Source organism: Narcine bancroftii, chromosome 5 (genome assembly GCF_036971445.1).
Source record: "Narcine bancroftii isolate sNarBan1 chromosome 5, sNarBan1.hap1, whole genome shotgun sequence".
NCBI classification, from domain to species: Eukaryota; Metazoa; Chordata; class Chondrichthyes; order Torpediniformes; family Narcinidae; genus Narcine; species Narcine bancroftii.
In genome coordinates, this window is record NC_091473.1 from 168,001,389 (window position 1) to 168,026,894 (window position 25,506).

The following is a 25,506-nucleotide window of genomic DNA, read 5'->3' on the forward strand; positions in this document are numbered from 1 at the left end:
TCTCCTTTTTATTTTTTTAACGGACCTTAAGAATGTTTTTCTATGATTTTATATTATATTTTATTATATAATAAATATAATTGACTCCTATATTCTGTATTTTCTTAAAATTTAAATAAATTATTAAAAAAAGAGAATGTAGGTGGCATGGGTGGCATGTTTGTGGATGACACTAAAATTGTTGGTATTACGGACAGTGAAAAAGGTTAAATTGCTACAATGGGGTCTCGCATCTCAATATATAGGCAAACGCTTTGATCTCTGAGGCACAGTAAGCCTGTGACTACATATTGATAAATGGGATTAGTATTGATTGGTTCTCGATGATCAGAATGGGCATGGTGAGCTGAAGGACCTGCTTTTGTGCTGTATGACTATATTGATAACATTATCATATAAAAAGATAAGCCTCCTGCACAGGTCGAGGATGAGTGTTCATAACATCTACTTTATGGTTCTGAGAAAACTGATCTTGAATCTATAATTGACACAGCAATGAACTGTGGATGTAGAACAATGCATTTGATCAATATTTACAATGATCCCATAGACTCCCTTTTGCTTATTTCCTCATAAAATAGTAGGAAACTATTTTCATATGTCTGTGGATGCTATTTCTGTACCAGAGATGCACTAACAATGCTCATTACCAATCCCATTAACAATACACCCACATTTTTAAACTGACCTTGTGTAGCAAACTGTGCAAAACAGTCACAGTGCAGTATAGGAATCTTGTTATCCAAATGTATTAAAAGTTAACAAACTAATTAAAACTGCAAGTTACAGTAAAATTCCCCATAATCTGGATGTCAAGCAACTGGTAAAAGAAATCGCAGAAAATAAATGTAAAAAATATTAACATTTAAAATTTGCATTCCTAGCATCTGGGAAGTTCACTTATCTGGCATCTACCAATTTTAAAAGCATTAAATTTTCAATAAGGAGTATACTAATTGACAAATATCAAAATAAATTATACAATCTGGGTATTTAAGTAATCTAAATAAGGTTGCCAAATTTCGACAAGCATACTATATCTATTCCTAAGATTATAAGTGATCTTCTCCAGGGAAATACAACTTTGCACTTCCATGTTTCAACGATCAATGTGAAGTAGGGAATTAGATTTCCATGTTACCGCTATACATTTCCTAGCTATTGACAATACAATTTTAATAAATTTAGATTTACTTCTGAAGAAGTTAACTTTTATAACTGCCAAATTCCCCAGAAAAAAACAATTCTGGTTCTAGAAGGAAGAAATCTACTGGAGATTTTTCTGTATTAACATTAAATATGAGATTAAATAATTTAAAAACAATTGAAGACAAATAATTTAAAATTCAGGAAATTAATGCTTTAACTTTTGAAGTCTTGAAGTCATTCCTTTCTTTCAATCAATATACAGGTTTCGGTTCAGTCATCAGATTCCTCTGGGCACACCTGCTGGGTCATTTTTTTTGGGGAATATTTTATTTCTGATTTCCCAAACTTAAACAGTTATCAACATTATCAGTGTCAACGTGAACAGTATCAGCATTGACTACAATTTACAATTATCCATTTTATACAATTTTCTGCTTATGGGTTTCTGGGCTCTGGAAAGAATAGGTTAGCACGACACTATCACGATGCCAGCAACCCGGGTTTGAATCTGGCGCTGTCTTTAAGGAGCTTGTGCGCATTCTCCCCGTGTCTGCTTGGATTTTTCCCAGGTTTACTGCCACCCTCCAAAACGTGTGAGGTTACGGGTTCATTTGGGTGTCATGGGGCTACACGCATTTAAATGGCCAGAATTGGCTTCTACCGTGCTGTAAATAAAATGTAAAATTTTAAAATTCAATTCAGTATTAAAATTACATGTGAGAAATTGCTGATGAAGAGGGAGCCTGCAAATCCGGGGTGTCTCTTCATGCAGAAATGCCTAAGTGGAGAGCACTGCCTTTTGTTTGGGATGTGACTTCGTTTTTTTTCCCTGCAAAATCCAACCTGTAAATTGGGCATGGGTAACTAAAAAAGAATGTTGTAAATGTTCTGCATAAAAATTGATCTCAATTACAGAGTGTAATTCCCTTGCACAGAAGGTTATAATTAGTGTTTCCACTTTATAAGTGTTTCCACCTTCAAAATCTCAGAGGAATATTCATAAAAATTGTTTGAAGGAAATTTTAAAAATGAAGTTGACTGCAACTGTAATATTTAGCGTGCATAGACCATCAATGCCAATACCTACCCAATAACCTGAACTTTTTTGTTATTAATCCTGAAAAGACTATCCATCTAAAAATTACTAGAAATGTGCTTTTGTCATCAGAATACATGAAGAGTCCCCATAGGGAGGAATAAGAGGCTTCAATATTTATGCCCTCATGATATCCAATGGGCAGTTTTCAAAATAGCATTGGATATGAATCAGATTCCTCAATGTTGTCCCACTGTGGTCTCCTTTACATCGATTGCAGGAGGTGCTCCACTTGCACCCACACCTCCTCCCTCTCCACCATTTGGGGTCTCAAACGGTCCTTCCAAGTGAAACACTTCACTTGTGACTCTTCAGGGGTCATCCACTGCATCCGGTTCTCTACATCGGAGTGACTGGATGCAAACTGGGAGGTCGTTTCACTGAGCACCTCGGCTTTGTCTACTGCAATAGCAGGGATCTCCCAGTGTCCACCCATTTCAATTCCCCACCCCATTTCCTTGCCGATATGTCTGTCCTTGGTTCCATGGACTGCCAGACTGAGACCACCTGCAAATTGGAGGAACAACACATTATATTCCATCTGGGCACCCTTCAACTGGATGGCATTAACATTGACTTCTCCAGTTTCCCTGCCCTTCCTTCCCTATGTCTCCTTTCCTCTTGCTCTGACTCTCTCTCTTCCCTTTTCCTTCTGTCTCCTTTACCTTAGCCCTGCATTCACAGAGCCAAACCCCACCCCCATCAACTCTTTCCTGGCCTCCTCTTCATATCTAATTAACACCTTTTATCTGTTGGACTGTACTCCTACTCCAAACCTTTCTTTTAATTCAGGTGCCTGCCTGCTTTTTACTCGTACCCTGAAGAAGGGCTCAGGCCTGAAGTGTCAGTTACCTTCAGTGGACGCTGCAAGACCTGCTGAGTTCCTCCAGCATTTCTGTGATTTACCACAATCACAACATCTGCAGATTTTTGTGTTTTACTTGGATTACCTACCTTTGATTCTGGTCTCAAATATGGTTTCCAATTGTTCCATAGAACTGTAGATGTCATGAGTTTTCTGGACTCAGCAAAATTGTGACTGAAGATCTTGAATATGACCCCTTGTCTAAATACTACACAAGGCCTTGGAATAGTGGCAGGGCTGAACTTTGCAAAATTTCCTCACATTTTTCCTGTAACCTAGGTTATCTGCTGTTATATTTGTTGACTTAGTTTGGAAAAATGTCTGTGAGGCTGAAGCACATGCCAAAAATTTTAAAGTAAGGAGTTATATCTGGATAGCCATTGTAAAAGGATGAAGGTTTTACAACAGTGCGTGGTAGTTCAGAAGTAAAGCACAAAAGTTTGCAGACACTGTGGTTGAAGCAAAAACACAATGCTGGAATAATTGAGCAGGTCAAACAGATAAAATTACATAAAAATATTCAGACAGTTGATGACAGTTTTCCATACCTTGATGAAGGGCTCAAGCCCAAAGCATTGGTTATGAAATTTTATCTTTGCTAAATAAGGACACTGTTTGACCTGCTGAGTTTTTCCAGCTTTGTGTTTTTGTATGGTAATTCAGATTAACGTTATTCTTCAGGCCCTCAATGTTTGAATTAACACTTTATCCAATCAGCATTTGGATAAAACTGATCTTCCATTTTCTGCTTTTATTTCTGTGTGTAAAATCAGCTCTTTTGGATTGCAGTTTACAGGAGGGCAATTAAAATCACAAGCCCCTTTCACACCACCGAGTTCATGTGAGTTAAACCTCCAATATGGCGGGTCAAATCGCGTGGTGTGAAATGACATAAACGGGCAGGGCAAGTCAATTTTAACTGTATTAGAGCCTGGCTCAATTAATTCATCAATTGCCTTCTGGCGGTGTGAATGATCTACTCGACTTACCGGGTACCATTAGTGATGTACCTGTATTAGTCTGGCATTTACATTTCGTAGCGCAGTTGGCTGCGCTATGCTGCCTGAGCCTTGCTGCCTGTCAGCCCCCCCTTCCCTGCTGCCAGACAGCCTCCCACCCCGCTGCCTGACTACCCCCGCTCTGTTGCCTGAGACCCGCTGCCTGACAGCCCCACCACCCTGCTTCCTTCCTCCTCCATTCCCCTCCTTCCCAATCCCCTTTTCCATTCTCCCATCTCCCCCCTATTAACCCCACGCTAATCCCACCACCCCACACCATCCCAACAGCCCCATCGTCCCGCTGCGCTGTTCGTCTGGAATTTTTTTTTAGATTATATTGCGATTCCTGGCTCCAGCATGATACAAGCCACAAGAGGGCCCAGAAGCAAAATGAATGCATAGATCAATCTAGTGACTGTAGAATTCTTGGAACTGGGCAACAGCTACATAACAAACAAGGTACACTGCTGCACAGACAGGACACCAGGCTGCCGAGGGAACACACCGTTAAAACAGCACCTATCTTCCCACGCTATCCAAGCATGAACTGAGCACCCCTCCGCAGTGTAGGTTCCCTGAAAGAAGCCACCACTTCCTCTTCAAATAATTGTCGTGTTACCCAGGGGAGTGGCGTGAGGGTTTCCCCTCAAGGAAGTTCTACTGCAGGGATGCACTGGTTTTGAAGGGCATCAAACAGACACCTCCCGAGCTGCCCCAGCAAGAGAAAGCGTGGATCGTCCACTGCCTGCTCCACTCAAGTAGCTGGGGCTTCTTGGCCACTCTCTCCGCTCTGAACAAGGTTCACCCACCCCTTTTGCACCCTTTCAGACTGAATTGAACATATGTAGAACTGCACGGAATTTGGCTTTAAAATGAAATAGTCCATTCTCTTATAATGAATCACGCTGAGGCAAAGTTGGGTAATGCTGAAAGATTGCTTCTTCCCCTTGTAAAATGATAAATGAGCAAGCTGAGGAAAAAAAAACCCAACATAACAGGTTCTAACTCAACGTGGTTCCCAGCAGAATTATGGGCAACTGAAAATTAAGCAATGTTGTCAATCAAATTATGGGGGGCTGAATTACACAAGTCTAAAGCAGATACAGAGGAAAATAATGTTATGGCAAAATAATGTTAGCAAAAGAAACATGAGTGTTCTCACTGGATAGGGAATAGAAGGGTTTTTTAAATCATTTTATACCAGGAAAGGGGATTTTCACTTGCAGTTGATTTGGTGTGTATGAAAAAATTATTATTGGCCATGAATCATTTGGTGGGGCTGTCATAGCACAGCTAGCCATGCTCTGACAGCTGTAAAATGTAACTGTGCAGTCAACTGGGCTGTCTGAGCGCCGTACGTAATATGTCACGCGTGACATCACTGATGGAGGTGGGATTCCCCCTTAAAATCCCGAGTTGCAGAATTACCTGAAAATAATGGTGCAGTGTGAAAGGCTCCCATATTCAGCTTGCCCGACTATTTTTTTCTGTTTCCTAGGAGGGTTGGCAGCGCGAAAGGGGCGACAGTTTTAAATTAAGCATTAGAATGAATCTGCACTGGAGGGAGCCATTTAACTCATCAGGCCTGGGCTGGATAATTGAAAGAAACAAATTACCTTTAACATTCAGCACCAGTACCTTTGGTGAAAACTATCATCAATGTCCTGAGGGTCACCAATCACAAAAAGCTCAATGGGGCCAGCCACTTAATACTCGAACTATAAGAGCAGGTTTGAGGCTGCAGCAAATGACTCACTCCCCTGATATCCTAAGGCTTATCTACAGGGAGCATTGCAACTGTGTTGGAAAATACTCCACTTCTCTGGGCTGAGTGTAACTCTTAAAAAAAACTTGACACCATTGAAAACAATGCAGCCAGCTGGATTGGCAGCCCATCCATCCATCTTCCTGAACATTAATTCCTGCCACCACTTGGATAGGGTGACTGCATCATGTACCTTCTACAAAATCTGCTGCAGTTACTCATCCAGGCTGTTCTGTTGATGGATAAAGGCAGTAAATTCATGGGAACACTACCACCTACAAGTAACACAGCATCCTGACATGAAGATGTATTGTTGGTCCATCTTCATTGCTGCATCCAGATCCTAGAGCTTCCCATCGAAGAACACTTGAGAGTTCCTTCACCAGACGAAAACTCCAGTGGTTGAAAGTGCCTGCATCCTGAACTCCACACCCAATATTGGATGGCCCCCCTCCTGAAAATAAGTTTTGAAAATATCTCCAAATACTTCTGTTCCACCGGTTTTCTCCAAAACTCCACAAATGATTCCTTTTTGGGTGTGTGTTCAAATTTCTTATAGGCACTTTCAGGTGGCTAAAATACCCCTATGCGGCTGTCGGGAGGCCACCTGAGAGCGCAGGAGGCGCCTGCAAGGCGCACTTTGTAACCCTCCTCCGGGAGGGATAATCGCCGGATGCGCTGAGGAACCCCCAGGCTAAGGGGATGACAGCCCGAAGGGACAGGAGCTGGAGTGCGCTCCGAGGCTCCTCCTGTGCAGCTGTCCCTTTTAGGTGGCCAGCGCTGTGCTTTTAGCAGTGTCACCTGAATGGCAATTCCACAGGTCCGCTTCTGCTTCTGCAGGCGCATTTTTGGCGGAGAATGCACCTAAAAGTGCCTTTTGATAATCATTTCCACCTTCCTTTCAGGGAATTCATCCCAGGTTAGAGTGTTGTTTTGTTTAAAAAAAAAATTATATAATTAGTCATTTGTTTCACCACTGGTGCTTCTTTCTTTGATTCCATTATAAATGTTATAGGAATTAGATTTCAGAATGCCTGCTAACCTCCATAACTCCAAATGACTTTCTTGACGCCTGGGAGAACCCAATGGATTTTTCTGTGGCAAATAGGATTCCTGCAAAGTTGCACTTTCTGGATGAAACAAACAGCTTGTATGCTTTGTGTGTTTAAAGACCTATTCATAGTTACTAGTGTCATGTAAACAGTAACTGGATCATTCTTTCCTGCTTTTCCTACATACACTTTTCTCTCTCTTTTCTCATTTTGGAGTGTAATTCTGTAGAAAACAGCTCTGATACCTTATCAAAGTATTCTTATTCATTTGTGATTCCTTGGTGTGTTTCAGTTTGTTTACAATGGAATGTATCACATCTGAGTGTGATCTTGCGCATATTTTCAGCTGAAATAATCATCTTCTTAGGCGGCCCAATCTTTATCTGAGCTCATCAGGGGTCAAGTATAGTGTTTCACTAAATCTGGACATTTTCTGGTCTTTGTGCATCAGCTGTACTGTCTACAGTGTGTTTATGCAATGAAACAGTCCCACGTGATAAACTTCCCAAGAATGGGATTGCACAGCCTTACTTCCCTGCTTTGGGAAAACACTAAATGCAGTTCCTCCCTTTCCTGACAGACCCCTGAAAAACTGAAGAAATAGAGATCAGGAAAACCACTTTGATAGCCCCTTTGTGGCCGCACAAGTTTTTTTTGGGCCAGCTGTCGCAGTTTAAAACCTGATCTCTTTTTTCACCATATGACGAAGATTTAAAGTCCCATAAGGGATGAAGGTTCTGAACTCTCCACACTCCTACCCAGCTGACTGCATACTAATTGAGTGAGAGGGGTTAAGTGCTCCTGGCCTACAGAAAGAGGTAATTCTGACTTATTGCGTACAGAAACTACCACCCACGTGGTATTTGAAAGCAAGAAGCATTAATTTTCTGATAGAATGTGACATTAGAATCATATTGTACTCTATGTGAGAATTTTTTAAATGATTTTCTTTTGTTTTCAGAATGCGATAGATTAGAGTTTCATGCCTAGTTCAATCAGTCTTTGAGGTGACCATAGCGAACATCTGTATTACTCTTGGAACTGTTGAAATCCTCAAATGTTAAATGATCTTGGACAGGTTCCCTGCCTCAGAAATACATAATACTTGTCTGGTTTCAGAACATCTCAGACAAGAATCCCATAAGAAATTTGCTGTGCATCATTTACAGAACCAAATTTTGGAAGCAAAGTCCACTTTTTCCATTATTTTATGATATATTTAGAGCAAGCAATTGACAGTGACTTCTGCTCTACTCTCCCCATTCACTTCCACTTGAGCACATGGCCCTGAGGTAAAACACATAACTGGAAATATTTCCTAATTTTTGTATCTTCTGTACATGTTAATTTACACATTATTAATATAAAAAAAATCTACCAGTAAAAAAATTCAAATAATATGCAAATGTTGTCAAATTGAATGGAAAAAAAAACAAAAAATGCTGAAAATATTCATCAGGTCAGGCAGCAGTTGTAAAAATCGAAACAATTAATAATTTGGGCCTAACCCTTTCCATTTTCATTCATCGGTCCGCCAGTTCCTTGTAGACGTTGCTGTGACCACAAAGGCTCTTAATTCTACCAGCTTCTGAATTTATTTGGCTATCCCTTCTGTGGCAGCAACTATATTCTGTTTGCAGACCATTACTCTTTCAATTCTCTGGATTTAGAAGGGGAAAATAGGAAAGTAAGCATAATTTATTTAAATCTCTGGCTGATCCCATTTCAAATGTAATAAGTGCGTTACACATCTATTGGGCAGAAGAAGATGGTAGCATCCTCTGGAAAACCCTGATCTTGCTTCATTGCTCACCTTTAATATTTTGCTATTACTAAAATTTAAGTTTTTTAGTCCTTGAAGTGGATTTATTGTTGGAAACCAACTTTGGATTATATTGAAATGGAAAGAAACTAATTCCTAATGAAATATCTAGGCAAAAATGAATCTACATCTCAGAATTTTAATTTTTGGTACAACACTAGGGTAACAACATTGTTGTCTAGTGAACTGAAGAGCAAAATTGAGTTGAATTCAATTACTAGAGTAAAACGTGAAAATCTGCAGATACTGTGATTGAAGTAAAAACACAATGCTGGAGAAACTCAGCAGGTCAAACAGTGTACTATATACAGGTATTCCCGACTTGTGACCTATATGACTTACATCCATTTGCATATATGACCAAATTTGAAAAAAAATAGATATAAGAATAAATATAACGAGGTTTATGTTGTATTTGACGATCTATAACAAGGATACAGGGCATGCAAGAACCAAAATGTGCATGCTTACTTTGTTAGTCGGAATCCCGGGGTATCTAGGCTGGGCGCATCCATCTTGATTCCTGTGTGCATGTGCGATTCTTTGGTTGGCGCATGTGTGGTGAGTTCACATATTGGAGATCAGATGGCACATGCGCACGAGTTAAGGGCACAAACTCACTATCGCTAGGGCGCTTGTTGTAATTTGTCGAATACAACATTTGATTAAAAAGCTTACTTTAAGACCTCGGTACTCAATGCATGTGGACAAAATTCCAACTTGCGTCCATTTCAAGATCCGATCGATCCTTCAGCCCCAATTATGGTTGTAGGTCAGGGAGTACCTGTATAACAAAGATAAAGATACATAACCAACATTTCTGGCTTGAGCCCTTCATCAAGTTAAGGACCAAATGTAGGCAGGTGTCTGAATAAAATGGTTGGGGGGAGGGGAAGGGGAGCACAGTCCCACAGGTAGGAGGTAGTAGGTGGATAAAGGAGGGAGGACACACAAGCATACAGGGAAGAGGGGGGATAGCTCTGCGAATGGAGAGGAAAGGGGGTGTATGAACAAAATGTGGGCATTCACAGAAGATTGGCATTAACGTTGACTTCTCCAGTTTCTTCCTCTCTTCTCCATCCCTCTTTTTTCCTCCAGCTCTCCAACCCATTCCCTCTCCATCCACAGAGCAATCGCCCCTCCCCCCCGATTGTTGGTGTGCCCTCCCTCCCATATCCACTTATTAACCCTTGCCTGTGGGACTGTGCTCCTCCCCCCCACCATTGTGTTCATACCTTGATGAAGGGCTCAAGCCCGAAACATTGGTAATATTTGCTATGCAAAATGCCCCCATTTGACCTACTGTATCTTTGCTATGCAAAATGCCCCCATTTGACCTACTGAGTTTCTCCAGCATTGTGTTTTTACTTGAAATCAGATACATCCCGTCTTCCACACTGTTGTATTGTGAAATTAATAGCTACATTGCTGTTAATCTGAGTTCCTTTAATTTCAATCTCTGAAGTAGCAAGATGATGTACATTGTTTACTGCGGAAACGGCAGATTGTAAAGTTCTTTCTTTAAATCCTAAACTTGGTTTATTGTTACAATGAATTATAAATTATTGTATTAAAAGTAGTTATATCTTTGTTCAACATGATGTAATATTTTAATTGGAATATTTTGCATTTGTACATGCTTGATTTATGATTTTTCACCATAACACTGTTGACTCTTTCACGTTCCTTGATTTACATATATTCTTGCTCTTTAGTAAGCTGAGAAATACCTGTAAGAATATAAATATATTATTTCACAGTATCTATGTCTATTACTATTAGGTGACAGTCAACAAACCGTGTAATAAATGGGTTTATTTTATGTAATAGGCTCTGCTTTATAGTGTTTACTTTATCTTACTTTTCTGTGTTAGACTGGATTTTATTCCTTTTATCCTTTTAACAATGCTCAATATTCTTAAACTATACATCAATCATTGCTTTTTGGCAGCTGCTTACGTATTTAAACATGAACATAGGGAAGTTGCTGTCCAAGGTTCCTCCAGAAACCACTAAACTCATAGTTTGCTGATAAAAGTGAAATACTCAGAAAGAGTTTATTCAGATAACTCTACATGAAACTCTGGGGAAAAAAATAAGGTCTGACAATTACCACATAATCAATCTCCATCAGTACCAGAGCACCACAGGGCTGTGTTCTTAGCCCCCTGCTCTACTCACTTTAAACCAATGCTTGTATAGCTCAGTATAAAATTAACACCATATACTAATTAGCTGATGATACCACGGTATCAGGATTCAGGAGGGAGATTGAAAACTTGGCTGAATGGTGCACCAACAACTACCTTGCACTCAATATCACCAAAACTAAGGAGCTGATTACTGACTTCAGGAAAGGAAAGCCAGAGGTATACAATCCAGAGATTATGGGGACTATCAGAGGTGGAGAGGGTGAGCAAATTTAAGTTCTTGGGAGTCACTATATTGGAGGATCTTTCCTGGACTCAACATGCGAATGGCATCATGAAGAAAGCACGTCAGAACCTCTACATCCTCAGGGGTTTGTGGAGGTTTGGAATGACACCAGAAACCCTTGCAAATTTTCACAGATATGTGGTGGAAAGTGTGCTGACTGGCTGCATCATAGTCTGGTATGGAAACACCAAAACCCCTGAACGTAAAGCTCTCCACAAGGTAGTGGACACAGCCCAGGACATCACAGGCAAAACCCTCCCCACTTTGAGTACATCTACAGGGAACACTGCTGTCAGAGAGCAGCAGAAATCATACGCTCTCCTTTCGCTGCTGCCATCAGGAAAGAGGTCTAGATGCCCAAGACTTGCACCACCAGGTTCAGGAACACCTGGTATCCCTCCACCATCAGACTGCTCAACGACAAACTCAATCAGGAACTCATTTAAGGACCCTTATTAGTGGACTTTATTGATTTTCTTTTTTATTCTCTCTATATTACACAACCAGTTTGTTTTCTGTTTACAATTCGTTATTTGTTAACATGTTTACACTGTGTACAGCTTTTTGCACTTCCAATTAGTGGTAATTCTGCTGCGCCTGCAGGGAAATAGAATCTCAGGGTTGTATGTGATGTTATGTATGTATTCTGATAATAAACCTGAAATCTGAATCTTTTTCAGGATCGTTATTTGTTGGGGATTTTAGATAAGGTAACAATGGTAGGAATTTGTCGAAAAATAGTTTTTGTCTCGTAAATCTATTCTTTTATTTTACAGTCATTGAATTAATTGTTGTAATCATCGTGTCATAGTTTGGACTCAACATTACTCATTGATAATTTTGTAGTTTGATCATTCAAAGTGATGAAAACTTTGTGATCAAATTGTTATTGCTCCTGAACATATATTCACAGATAACTTCTCCAGCTCTACCTCTATCAACTCCTCCTTTATGTTAAATTATCCTCCTTCCAATTTATGACCTTTTATTACTTGTCCATTCATATCCTTTTCCATAACAACTTTAAAATCTATGCTCACTACCTTCAAAATGATGTCTCCCTGTCATTCCCTCCACTTAACCAGTTGGTCTATCTATTAATCCCAAATATTTTCTCCCTCTGAATCCTTAATGCCAGGCGGGTGTAGTAAATGTTTGTGCAATTGAAATTGAAATCCATCAGTACAATAATCCTATTTTGATCGCATCTCTCTGATAATTGCCTACATATCTGATCTTCTTCCTCCTGGTAATTGTTGGGAGGTCTGTAATACACCACGAGCAAAGTGACAGCGCTCTTCTTTCTTTCCAATCTTTACCTATTTGAGAAGCCTGCTCTCTAAATACTGACATAATGTAATCTTGGATGAACAGTGCAATGCCTTCTCCCCTTTTACTCCCCCCATCTCACCTGAAAATTGTTTTTTTTTTGAGTGAAGAAGGTTGGGAAGAAATTTGACAGAGGAACACAAATTTGGACAGGGGAAGTGTTTCCCATTATCAGCTGGTTCAAGAACCAAAGGATACACATTTGAAATTTTGTTCAAAATGTACATAGAGAAACTGGAAAAAACTTTAACTTGGAACAGTGATAATCTGGAATTCATTGCCTGTAAGGGTGGTTGAAATTGAATCAACCACTACCTTTAAAATTGAATTAAATAGGCACTAGAGAGGGAATAATTTTTCAGGGTTTGGGAAAGAGTGAAGAAATTGGATAGAGTTTATTACTCTATTGATGCCAGTAGAGACTCAAATAAAAACTGAAAATGCTGGAAACACTCAGACCAGGCAGCGTGCACAGAAAGCAAAACAGTGAACAATTCAAATTGAAGATCCTTTTTCAGAACTGGAATCTTTTCCCGTAGATGCTGCCTGACTGCTTTGTGTTCCCAAAATTTACTGTTTTCATTTCAAATTTCCAGCATCTGGAGTTATTTGGTTGTAATTTACTGCTGGCATGGACCTGATCGCATAACCAGCCTCCTTTGATACCTTAACTAACGAGTTTTAGAGTTTTACAGCAAGGAAACAGGCCCGTCGCCCCAGCTGAACTCCCAAGTCCCTCTGTTTCTCAGGCCCCTGGCATTTCTACTCTACAAAAATGCATCTACCTTGCACTTGCACTTGTCTGTCATTCCTTTCCCAGTTCATCTAGATCCTGTTATAATCTCAGATAATTATTCTCACTGTCTATTATATCACCAATGTCGTTTACATAACAACATAATTCTTTTATAATGATCACCGACATTTAATCTTTATCTATCATTTCACGCTGCTGAAGATCCAGCTGCGCTGGATGGGTCACGTCTCCAGAATGGAGGACCATCGCCTTCCCAAGATCCTGTTATATGGCGAGCTCTCCACTGGCCACCGTGACAGAGGTGCACCAAAGAAAAGGTACAAGGACTGCCTAAAGAAATCTCTTGGTGCCTGCCACATTGACCACCGCCAGTGGGCTGAAAACGCCTCAAACCGTGCATCTTGGCGCCTCACAGTTTGGCGGGCAGCAACCTCCTTTGAAGAAGACCGCAGAGCCCACCTCACTGACAAAAGGCAAAGGAGGAAAAACCCAACACCCAACCCCAACCAACCAATTTTCCCTTGCAACCGCTGCAATCGTGTCTGCCTGTCCCGCATCGGACTTGTCAGCCACAAACGAGCCTGCAGCTGACGTGGACTTTTTACCCCCTCCATAAATCTTCGTCCGCGAAGCCAAGCCAAAGAGAAGAAGATCATTTAAAACCTATTGTTGGTGACAACATATATCACTGTACTCATTTGCCCACTTATCATTGTATTTTCCTTGGCAATCTCATTTGTGACTTCCTCACAACCTACTTTTCAACCTTGGTTTGTTCCATCAGCAAACCTGGATATTCAATTCCCTTCATCTAACACATTTGGTGTTCAAGGGGTCAAAGTATAGGGTTGTTGCAGTCTTTTGGACTGCTACAGATGGTATGGAATACTGCGAATTCCTGGAATTCTGCAAATTGTCATCTTTGACTAGTTTTTAAAAAGTCTTTAATGTTGCCATGTTTTTGTTCTGTTAATTTTTGTTGCATTTCAATGATCTGTACTTGTTCTATTGTGGTCTCTATAGTCAAATATTGGAAGTTTTGGGGTTAGATTTTCCTGGAGTGTTACCTGAAGTCTTTATTCATTGTTGTCCTCCTCATTTCACTTGCTGACTTTGAATCTGGAAAGTAGATCTCACTGGACCAAGTCATCCCGCAGTAGAGTGACAAGGGCCTTGATCATCAAAATGATGTGGACTGGCTTGAGCCCATGAAATAACTCTAAAAAATTTTGACAGTCAGCAAAGGGAACGTTAAGGATATTTTCATGCAGAAATACCACGATATTGCCATAAGGAGGACTTGGCAGTGTCCCGGCTTCAAGCTTGACCTGGTTGTTCACACAGAACTGAGCAAAGTCGGCAAAATGGCGAGGCAGGGCGTAGTTTCACACAGGAGGCGGGCATTCCTGGACTAAAAGAGGCGGGTTATGTGACGCAACAGCGTCGGCGTCTTCTTCCATACCTGAGCTGTTCCAGGAATGAGGTAAGCAGCTTTCAGACAGCATGGCATTCTGGGGCTGTGAGTCGGTCCGCTGGCGGGAAAAATGCCAGCCACAGAAATGACTCCCTCCCCCCCACCCCCCACCCCCCCGATTCAGTGTCAGCATTTTTCAGATAGGCGAAAATGACCTGAAATGAAGCGGGTGTCTGAAAGTGTCTCAGGTTTGTATACTTTCCTGAATATCTCACCTACATGAACTTTGTTATTTAAAATGAATTTTTATCGGAGCTTGGCTTGGCTTCGTGGACGAAGATTTATAGAGGGGGTAAACGTCCACGTCAGCTGCAGGCTCGTTTGTGGCTGACAAGTCCAATGCGGGACAGGCAGACACGGTTGCAGCGGAAAATTGGTTGGTTGGGGTCGGGTGTTGGGTTTTTCCTCCTTTGTTTTTTGTCAGTGAGGTGGGCTCTGCGGTCTTCTTCAAAGGAGGTTGCTGCCCGCTGAACTGTGAGGCGCCAAGATGCACGGTTTGAGGCGATATCAGCCTACTGGCGGTGGTCAATGTGGCAGGCACCAAGAGATTTCTTTAGGCAGTCCTTGTACCTCTTCTTTGGTGCATCTCTGTCACGGTGGCCAGTGGAGAGCTCACCATATAACACGATCTTGGGAAGGCGATGGTCCTCCATTCTGGAGACGTGACCCACCCAACGCAGCTGGATCTTCAGCAGCGTGGACTCGATGCTGTCAGCCTCTGCCATCTCGAGTTCTTCGATGTTAGGGATGAAGGCACTCCAATGAATGTTGAGGATGGAGCGGAGACAACGCTGGTGGAAGCGTTCTAGGAGCCGTTAAATTATTTACAAATAACTTTTTGAAAAACAACACTCAAAGACCTTCAAAACAATGAAAAAATATTATCTGAAATAATAATTACAAATAATTTTTAAAAACATGGATAAGCAAGATTTTGGGGGATGTGGGCTGAATGCAGGTAAAATGATTAGTTGGCATGGAAAGGTGGGGCTGAAGGCTCTATATATTTTAGACATACAGCATGGTAACAAGCTATATCGCTCCACGAGTCTGTGCTACCCAATTTACGCCCTATTAACCTAAACCCCCAGTACATTTCAAATGGTGGGAGGAAACTGGAGCCCCCAGGGAAAACCCATGCAGGCACGGGGAGAACATAAAAACTCCTTATAGACAGCGTGGGATTCGAACCCCGGTCCCAATCACTGGCGCTGTAACAGTGCTGCACTAACTGCTACGTTAACCTGTGTTGTAATACTCAATGGCTCCAATTAGCGATCCTATGCTTCCCTGAGTTTTCTTCAACTCCACTCCCCATTGAAAGTAGCATGCTCTTGGATCCAATCAGACAGAGGATCCACAAGCAGGTTTCCAAGAATCTGCTTCTCCACCAGTCTCCAGCAGTCAGTAAATCATTTGTGAAATTTGGCCAGTGTAGGGTTTAGGGCAGTTGAGTAGAAGTCCTGATGCTTACTAGCATTTTGTTAGAAATTCCAGGAATTCCATGCAGAACTGCCAGCAAAATTCAGCGAACTTCAGGCCAGTTTCAATCTGTTTTATTACAGTGTACCTTCCTTGTTATTATCCTGCCAAAACAAAGTGTTGATTTGGTGCAACCAGAGAAAATTAACAAAAATATAAAGCCCGCAGTTTTTTTTTGTGCCACTTGTACCAATGTCTGGCAACTTATTAACAACCTTTTGCTTATTCTCTTTCATATTAAAAGGTGCATTTGCATTGCTTGTAATTTAAGAGAATTCAGACTTATGAGAATGCAAATAACCTTGCGGAGCACAAGAAAACTTTGCTAGTTTCATTATTAACTGGACACAAAGATTAGATAACCACTGCCATATCTGTAGCATCACTTCTCCATGCACGGAAAGGCCAAGTGTCTGAACAAAGTTTAATAAAAGACAGGCGGCAAGAATGTTTCATCTTCATCTCACATACAGCATTGAGCATTAGACTCTGAGAGTCATTGAGTTACGCAGACAGAATTAGGCCTTCAGCCCACTGAGTTCACACTGGTCACTGAGCACCCATTCACATCCATTCCACACAAATCCTGTTTCATTCTCACCGCATGTCCATCGATCTGTCCCTGATTCTACCACATGCCGGGGGCCGTTTACGTTGGCCAAATATCCTGCCAAACTGCACGTCTTTGGCAGAAGCAGGGGAATCCCATGCAATCACAGGAAGAAAATGCAAGCCCCACGCAGACAACACCACAGATTAGGATTGAGCCCCCATCGCAGTTGAAGAAGCTGTTTAAATGATAGCTATGCATAAAGGAGATGATTGGTACCTCTTTTTTTTCAACGTAATTATTGAAACATGTTTACAATTATAAAAAAGCATATGAAGAGATGATGCAGGACTTGGTTATTTCATAAATATTTGTATACAAAGTGAGCAGAGCTTTTAGAATAGCATTTTATGAGTTTTTTTGTTGAATCATACAAATTGTAATATATTGAACAGTAAAATCCATGGTATCCGACACCTATTTCTAAATGCATCCACAAGTCACAAAATCCAATGTAATTTGCAAACATATTGTTCTCTTTGGAACAAATGCTTCTTTATTTTTAGTGGGATTTGCTATAGGGAGAGCTGAAACTTTGCGAAATCATTGTTTGACGCCCATATCAAATTGTACAGCACTTAATGGCATGAATACACCTGAGATTGTCTGATCTTGGATGCTAAGCAGGCTCAGGTCTGGTCAGTACTTGGAGGAGAGACCGACTAAGGGCGCCAGGTGCTGTAGGTTTCTGTGAGGGGCGCAGGACCAAGTGGCGACTCTCTGTCTGCCTTACGGTAGACAAAAGTTAAAGAATTTCATGTATGTTATGTTCTAAATATGGTATTATGTGACAATAATGGAACCTTTACCTTTAACCTTATACCTTTATTTTGAGAGGAGGGAGCTCACAGTTTTTGAGCACGCAATTGACTTTAAAATACAATTCTCTTAATGTTCAGTGACTTGCAAATTTTATTTGCCCTTTTAACCAAATACCTTGGTTCAACAAATCTGTTGTAAGCAGATCGACATTGTGGCACATGCAAGGATTAACTGAATTTACCAACAAGCAAGCTTGCCTTTGGGATCAGGCCCCACCTGTACTGCCATTTTAAGCATTCAAGGGCATTGCAGACAAAAAAAAAACAACTGTCTGATTACAATTTTGAAACTTTTTTTGTGGCTTGATTGTTGAATCTGTGGCCTACCTTAAAAGCTTTTAGTAATAAAGTGTCATTGCAACTTTGATCTCTAGATCCACTGTCTCCCCACCTCCACTTACGGATTTGCAGAAAGCTTCATTATAGTCGGGAGAGGACTTCGGAACTTGTTCACGTGCATCCATGAGCAGAACTGATATTTCTATGATTGCTAAATTTACAATGATGAAATGTAATTGTTTCTTAATGTGTTTTGCTTACAGCTGTTACAAGTGTATTGCATTAAAATTTTGAATCCAATCTTCCGCTCACTTGTTGAAAGAAACATGGGGATCTTAGGATGGAATTTTTATTGGAACTATAATTATCTGGACATGTTAAACTAGAGAAAAAGTAAACACAATGGTCACATGATAAAAAAAAGAAAAAGCTGGAAATATTCAGCAAGGAAGGAAGTCTTTGCATTCTGGCACTGCGGATTGATGACATTTTGAATGTTTGCATACTTTGACCAAAATGTTCAACTGTGCAAACTTCATATGATGGTATTTGAATGTTTTAACCACTCAAACATTAACTGAATTACTTATATAATGTATGAATTATGGAAACTGTTATTGCTCTCTGAGATTATTTGTGAGATTCCTGGTAACAACATTCATCAACTTCTGCACTACTGGTGGACTGGCACAGCTTATAGGACCACTACCTCGCAGCACCAGTGACCCATATTCAATCCTGTTCTTCCTGTGGCCAAGTGAGTTTCCTCTGTGTGCTCAGGTTTCCTCCTACGTCCAAAATATATGCTGGCCATTGGGTTAATTCACCGCTGGTATGATGAGTGGTAGAGTCTGCGAAGAAGTAGTGGGCTGTGTAGATTTAGATGTGGAAGGGCTTGTTGTTTCCGTGCAGGTTCCCCTATGATTCTGTCTGTAAAAATTGGAAACATTTGTTGTCAATATAGTGTCTACCTTTAATTAACAGAATCACTTCTTTCATTTATAGGAGAGAATTATAGAACGTCTCAAGGAACAACGCGAAAGAGATGACCGTGAGAGATTGGAAGAGGTTGAATCATATAAAAAAGAAAATAAAGATCTTAAAGAGAAGATTAACAATTTGCAAGCAGAGCTGGGAGAAAAAGAGGTCAGTACTGCAAAGTTACAACTTATAATGTAGGAATAGAGGCAATGATATTTTTTTAGACTGTAATATTGGGAAAATTGCTGAAAAAATTAACATAATTACTGCCTTTGTGTTCGTTCACACTGGGCACCATTTTAGACTGCAAGTACCGGAGTGCAACATTTCACGGTGGTTGGATATGCAGTAGTGTGGATGACCATCAATGAATTGTTCATTTTTAAAAATATTTTATTTAATCAACATATATAGGTTCATAATAACAATAATAAATCACCATATTACAATGTTAACAAATATATATTGAAAATATATTAAAAAAACCTCAAATTTTTCCAGTACACTGGAAGCTTCCTCCAAAAAGTTGAAGGGGTCACGGTGCAGGAATTGACTCCAAATTCCCGCACATTCCTTTTTAGATGGTCCTTATGGCAGCGAAATTCCTTGATTGTGCCGTTACATGCCATAAATGACCCTTTCACTGCAAGTAAAAGGAATCACAAGTCACTAGAACGATGCACGCAACAAACACTTAAGTTTTTTTGAGAGACTTTGCTTGATTTTACCAGCCTGAAGAACATCCGACATCTCAGCATTAGTCGTTCACCCACAAAAGACCAAAGCTCCGGGACTCCATTTCTTTGCATGAGAGTGCAGAGAAGGTTTACCAGAATGTTACCTGGGTTTAAGCATCTACAGTATATGGAGAGATTTGACAGATTGGGTCTTTATTCTTTGGAGCGTAGAAGGTTGAGAGGGGATTTGATAGAAGTATTTAAGATTATGAAAGGGATAGACAGAGTGGATGTGGATAGACTATTTCCGTTAAGAAGAGGAAAGATTAAAACAAGAGGACATGAGTTAAGAATTAAGGGGCAGAGGTTTAGAGGTAACATGAGGGGGAACTTCTTTACTCAGAGAGTGGTAGCCGTGTGGAATGATCTTCCGGGAGAAATAGTGGCGGCGGAGTCAATTGTATTATTTAAGAAAAGGTTGGACAGGTATATGGATGAGAAGAAGATGGAGGGTTATGGGCATTGTGCAGGGAGGTGGGACTAGAAAGGGGTGTTTGGTTCGGTGTGGACTAGAAGGGCCTAATGGCCTGTTTCTGTGCGGTAATTGTTATGTTATGTTTAGACCGCATACCAAAAATGTGACATATGCATCATCACATGTCACTGTTACGTCCTTCTCATTAGCCCGTTGTTCACGGAATGCCTACAGTTCACTTTAGACTGCAGTGTTCCTGGAAATGTACTAGGGGACTAGGAGATAAAATATCGGAATGTGAATGACACCCTCATTCCCGTTCCAAGCTTTTTCCACAGCATACGTTCTGAGAAAATGGGAATAATTTCCTGGAACACAGCAGCAGTGTTTAAAAAAAACATAACTGACTCTGCAACATCTTCCAAATTCAACAGAGAAATACATGAACTAAAATCCCTGGGTCTGAGGCCATTATGACTCTCAGTTGGCTACGATGGGCACAAGTGATGCCTAACTCCCCAAAAACTCGATTCTGATCTCTGCTGTGGGAGGAAGTTACCAAATGGGCAGTAAAAACCATTTCTGGATGGGCTTAAAGCTCCCTTGAAGAAGTGCAACATCTCCACTGACTCTGGGGAACCTCTGGCACATGACTGCTCAAAGTAGAGAAGGAGCATTTGGGCTGGTTTTGGGATCCAGGTGTCCGTGCATCAGAATGCACAGAATTCCTGCATAGGAGAGAGAATAAGCACATTACCCACCAGTTCCATCAGCTACCACCGGGTCCAGACTTTGCATTTTCCACTCGCCAGTGCAGAACTCAACTGCTGAAGAAAAAGGGGGCTCAATTGTGTTTAGTCTAAAGTGTCGTGTGTTTTACCCCAATGATGCACCAGTGTTATCTTTTTTTAAATTGCTGCCAATAACTGCTGCAACTTTAAGAAATGATAATAAGCTACGAATTTGTATTGATTCCCCAGACCTCAGCTAAAAATCGTGGTCTTGTCTAGGGAGCTGCCACGCCCGCCTAGATGTAGGGTCCAGGGCTGAGTCAGCCGCGCCAGTGTGTTTAGGCAGCCTGAAAACCCCAGGTGTTTCTCCAACCCCTTACTATTCTGCGAGATGACTCGCTTGGCCACTGTCTAATCTTTTTGTGTTTGTTGATTTTGTGCTTTATGTATTTTTTGATTAATTGATGTAAAGCACTTTGGAGCAACATTCCATTGTGTTTAAAATGTGCTAGAAAAATAAAATATTCAATTCAATTCAATAAATAGGCATTGGTTTAACCCACAATGTTACCAATGGTCAATTACTAATCGAAGTTTTGACCAGCAATGTTTAGCTGGAAGCCACTCCAAATAATTTAATTTCATTCAGTTTAGAGATACAGCAGGATTATAGGCCCTTCCGGCCCATGAGCCTGCACTGCCCAATTAACTTCCCAAGCCCGCACGTCTTTGGAATGTGGAAGAAAACCGGAGCACCCAGAGGCACAGATAGAATGAACAAACTCCTTATAGTCAATGCAAATTTAAACCCAGGTCACTGGCGCTGTAACAGCGTTGCTTCTAATCATTGCGCTAATTTAACATTTCCACCACCCCTTCCCTTCCAAATATTTACTGATGCTCAAAGGACAATGCACTGCAGAGACTTCGGCTACTTTCCAATTTTAATTTCGAACCGATTCAGCTGTCAGATGAACTTAAATCTATCTCTATTGTTCAACCTCATTGCACTACTGTTGAATTAAGGGATATAATTTATACATGTCCAAATGCTGAAGTAAGTGCTCCTTGAAGTGATAATTGTTTGTTTTCTTTCAGTCTAGTTTGATTGACTTGAAGGAGCATGCATCTTCTTTGGCTTCAACAGGCTTAAAGAAAGATTCCAAGTTAAAAACTCTCGAAATTGCTATAGAGCAAAAGAAAGAAGAATGTAGTAAGTTGGAAGCACAATTAAAGAAGGTAAGGATTATATATGAGAGGAAAGTACTTCATATTTGTAGAGAGATAAAATGAAATCTGTTCATAATCTTGCAAGATATAAAAGAAAACTTGCATTGAATTAGCCTAATCAAATTCTTAAAGACTTGAAATTCCTAAATTAAATTAAACAAATACTTCGATTGCCATTTTAGTGCGGCATTGACCAGCAATGTATCGACTTGTACTTTGATTCTGATTAAACGGTAGTTTGCAATGTCCTTTCTCTGCATGTCTCTTTCACTCAGCATTCGTTCCAAACTTCCTCACTTAAGAGATCTCTAGTTCAGGATTTTTTGTCCTTTTTATGCTAGTGAGAATTTGATTTGCAGTTTGCAATTCAAGGCGTCTGGTACACTTGTCAATTTATGAGAAATTATCCAAGAATTGTTCCTCCTATTTTGTTTTTTTTAATACTTTGAACGACCCAAATCCCTTCCATGTGACAACATGCATGAAAATGTATACTGACAGGCAAACTCCCATTGCAATGATTGTTGAAATTTATATTGAGATCTCTATTTTAACTATTAGTTTTAGGAATAGAAATATGGGCTACAATTTCTAAACTGCCATGAACCAAATTTCCTAAATAGCCTTAAATGCAAGTTTCTATCTCTCTGGATGATTTTTCTGAGCTATCAAGTAATCTCATCTTTTTTTGGATGTAGCTCTGAGAATTTATGGGAAAGATCTTCACCACTTTCAATGGATTTCAATGAATCATTGATAATGGAACTTGTAAACACCTAATTAGTCCTCTTTTTCCAAATCTGATCTACCAAATTCCTCGAACATTCCTTGAGATTGAATGGGAAATGCAGTGTTGGATTGGGTATGAGTGTCCAAAATTTTGTTTAGTTCTGATCTCCAAAGTATCTCACCAAACCCCAGTACTAATAATGACACGTCCTGATGGAATTTCATGAGATAAATGATTTGAAAAACATCGACTGAATCTTTGACTTTATGTGAAGATTGTTCCTCTACTGAGCGATGGCAAAAAAAATTACATTGGCGTAATTAACTTTAATGTACTGGATTTTCAAAACAGTACATTCTTAAGTCATGTATTCCTGTAATTTTTGCAGTAGGATGTTAATTGCAGAGAGCATGCATTCTTTCATTGTTCATTGAAAGAAAAATTTCAGACCATACAATTTTGTTTCAAGTAAACAACACAAAGATCTTCTATACTTGACAATTTCTTGCTTGCTGGGATCCAAATGATCTTTATCAAAACTGGCAAGTACAAAGAGCATTTGCACTGCAACCACTGAAACATGTGAATTTTCACGTAAACACTTGGCTTACGCCCATTGTCAAATAAAGAGAAGTAACAAATACTAGCAAATTTTTTCAAATCTATTCTAAAATAAACTGCGAAAAGCTGAACACTTAGTAAACCTATATTGTGTGAATCACTACTGCTGATTTTCAATGATGTGATAATTATCTTAGAAATGTAAAATAATGCAGAGATAAGCATTCCGCTGGCCCTGTAACTTTTGCTGGCTCCCTTTGTGATGCAACTTAAGTTTATTTTGGCTGAAGTTTATGTAGACAGAATCCAAATGTCTGCTGTTTCATGTTTTAATATTATTGGTCTTTTCCTTTGTAGTGAGAACATTATTATAAAATCTTTATTTAAAAGGGTAATTGATTTTATTTTAAATATCTTAATTAAAATATTTCTGCTTGTCCATGAGCAAAAATCTGCGTTAAAAATGTAAATGTCTAAAAAAAATCCAAAATCTGGTGAGAAGTAATGTGGTGGTAAGTTCCTTGATGCCAAAAATATTAGATTTGGAAAAGTCCTTTCTCATCCATTAGGTATATTTTGAAGTAATGTCACTTTTTCATTGAAAGAGATCCTGCCCACCTAAAATTATGCTTACACAACATAATCCATAATCCTTTCCCTTACAACCAGCTCCTGCCATTCAAAAAGGAGGAGATGGTTTGAAGATGAGAAAGAAATGTGTTTAAACCATTCAGGTGTCATTAAAATAAGTAGTACTCATTTTCCTTCAATCAACGGAATTGTGTCGCTGCAACTGTAAGGTTCTCCCTTCATCAACGTTTTGGGGGAAATTAGGTATTATAGATGGCCAGATGTCCTTATTGAACATTTTCGTTTAAAATAAAGCAAGTGTTAATCAAAAAGAGTAAAACGAATGGATGCTGTGAATCTTAATTTAAAATGTGAAATGCCGAAAAATAAAGAAGCAAACAGGATTCTGTTGCAAATTAATTGACGTCAAATGTTAACTCTGTTTTTCTCTCTCTAAAAATACTATCAAATCTACTGAGTGTGTTGAGTTTTTATTATAGTAAGTGTTAACAATTACTCTGATCATATTAATATTGAAATCTTTAGATTCTAAAGCCAGTTTGAGTTTTTTTAATATATATACTGCATTAAGTTTGTTTAAAATTCTCTCTCTATTTTATTGGCAGTTAAATAAATGTTTATTGTTCGTATTCAAAAATAGCAATAATAATAGTTTATTGCTTGCGGGCATGTATTGTGTTCATTTGCTCTGCTTTCAGTTAGAGAAGAATATCTGTGAATCAGATTCCACAGAGCATACTTTAGGATTGCTTTATGTAGCAAACTGCTGATCCTCTCATAGTACTATGTGAATAATCATAATGTTACAAAAACTTTAAAAAAAAATTATTGAATTCCCAATAGATTAAGAAAAATTATCAAGGCTCAGTACCATCTATACTGGCTGTCACATTCATTGAGAAACAAAATCTGCTTTGCACACCAATAGAATGGTAACACACCGCAAGTCGTAATGCCAGGCATTATGTTCGAGGGTCACGCCAATGGGTCGCATAGTCATTTCTCCATCTCCCACTATGGAGTGAATCACAGCAAAATCTATGCTGCAGCAAGGAAGGTGGAACTCTCCAACACATTCACTTTAAGTGAAAATATCAGAATTTAATTGGAACGCTTATTTTGGAAGTTTTAAATCCGAGCTCCTCAGCTGGTTTGGTGAGATTTCTCGATCATCAGTTCAGGATCATACCAATTGCCCATTTGCTGCTCACTGTTTCGAAAAGTTATAAACCAACTTTTAACAATTCATTGCAAATGTTGTTGCTATAAAATTATAACACAAGTTTTTAGTTATATTTATAGCTGCCATAATATTTGTTACTTTACAGACTTGATATTTTTCACTGATCATTGAATTTTCACTAAATTAATTTAATTCTGGTTGGTAATTATCATGTTATTATTAACATTCATTTTTCTGGTGAAATTTGTTTTCCCACTACTCCGCCATACTTTAAAAATAATTTTTTTATGAGATTGGCAGTCATTGAAAAGCTGAAGCTAAACACAACCTGCTAGAGGAATTCAATGGGTCAAGCCGCAACATTTATGCTTTTTAGACTGAAGGCATGTAACGGCACAATCAAGGAGTTTTG

At 39.6% G+C, this 25,506-nt stretch overlaps 1 protein-coding gene across 6 annotated transcripts in view; it reads left to right on the plus strand.

Annotated features, from left to right (window-relative positions):
• LOC138764158 (ERC protein 2) overlaps window positions 1-25,506 on the plus strand; it is an 871,420-nt gene that overhangs the window by 399,005 nt on the left and 446,909 nt on the right. For all 6 annotated transcript variants that reach the window (XM_069939655.1, XM_069939657.1, XM_069939658.1 and 3 more), the window contains exons 9-10: window positions 18,941-19,081; window positions 21,898-22,038. In XM_069939655.1, coding sequence (XP_069795756.1) covers window positions 18,941-19,081; window positions 21,898-22,038 — 282 coding nt within the window. The remainder of the gene's footprint in view (window positions 1-18,940; window positions 19,082-21,897; window positions 22,039-25,506) is intronic.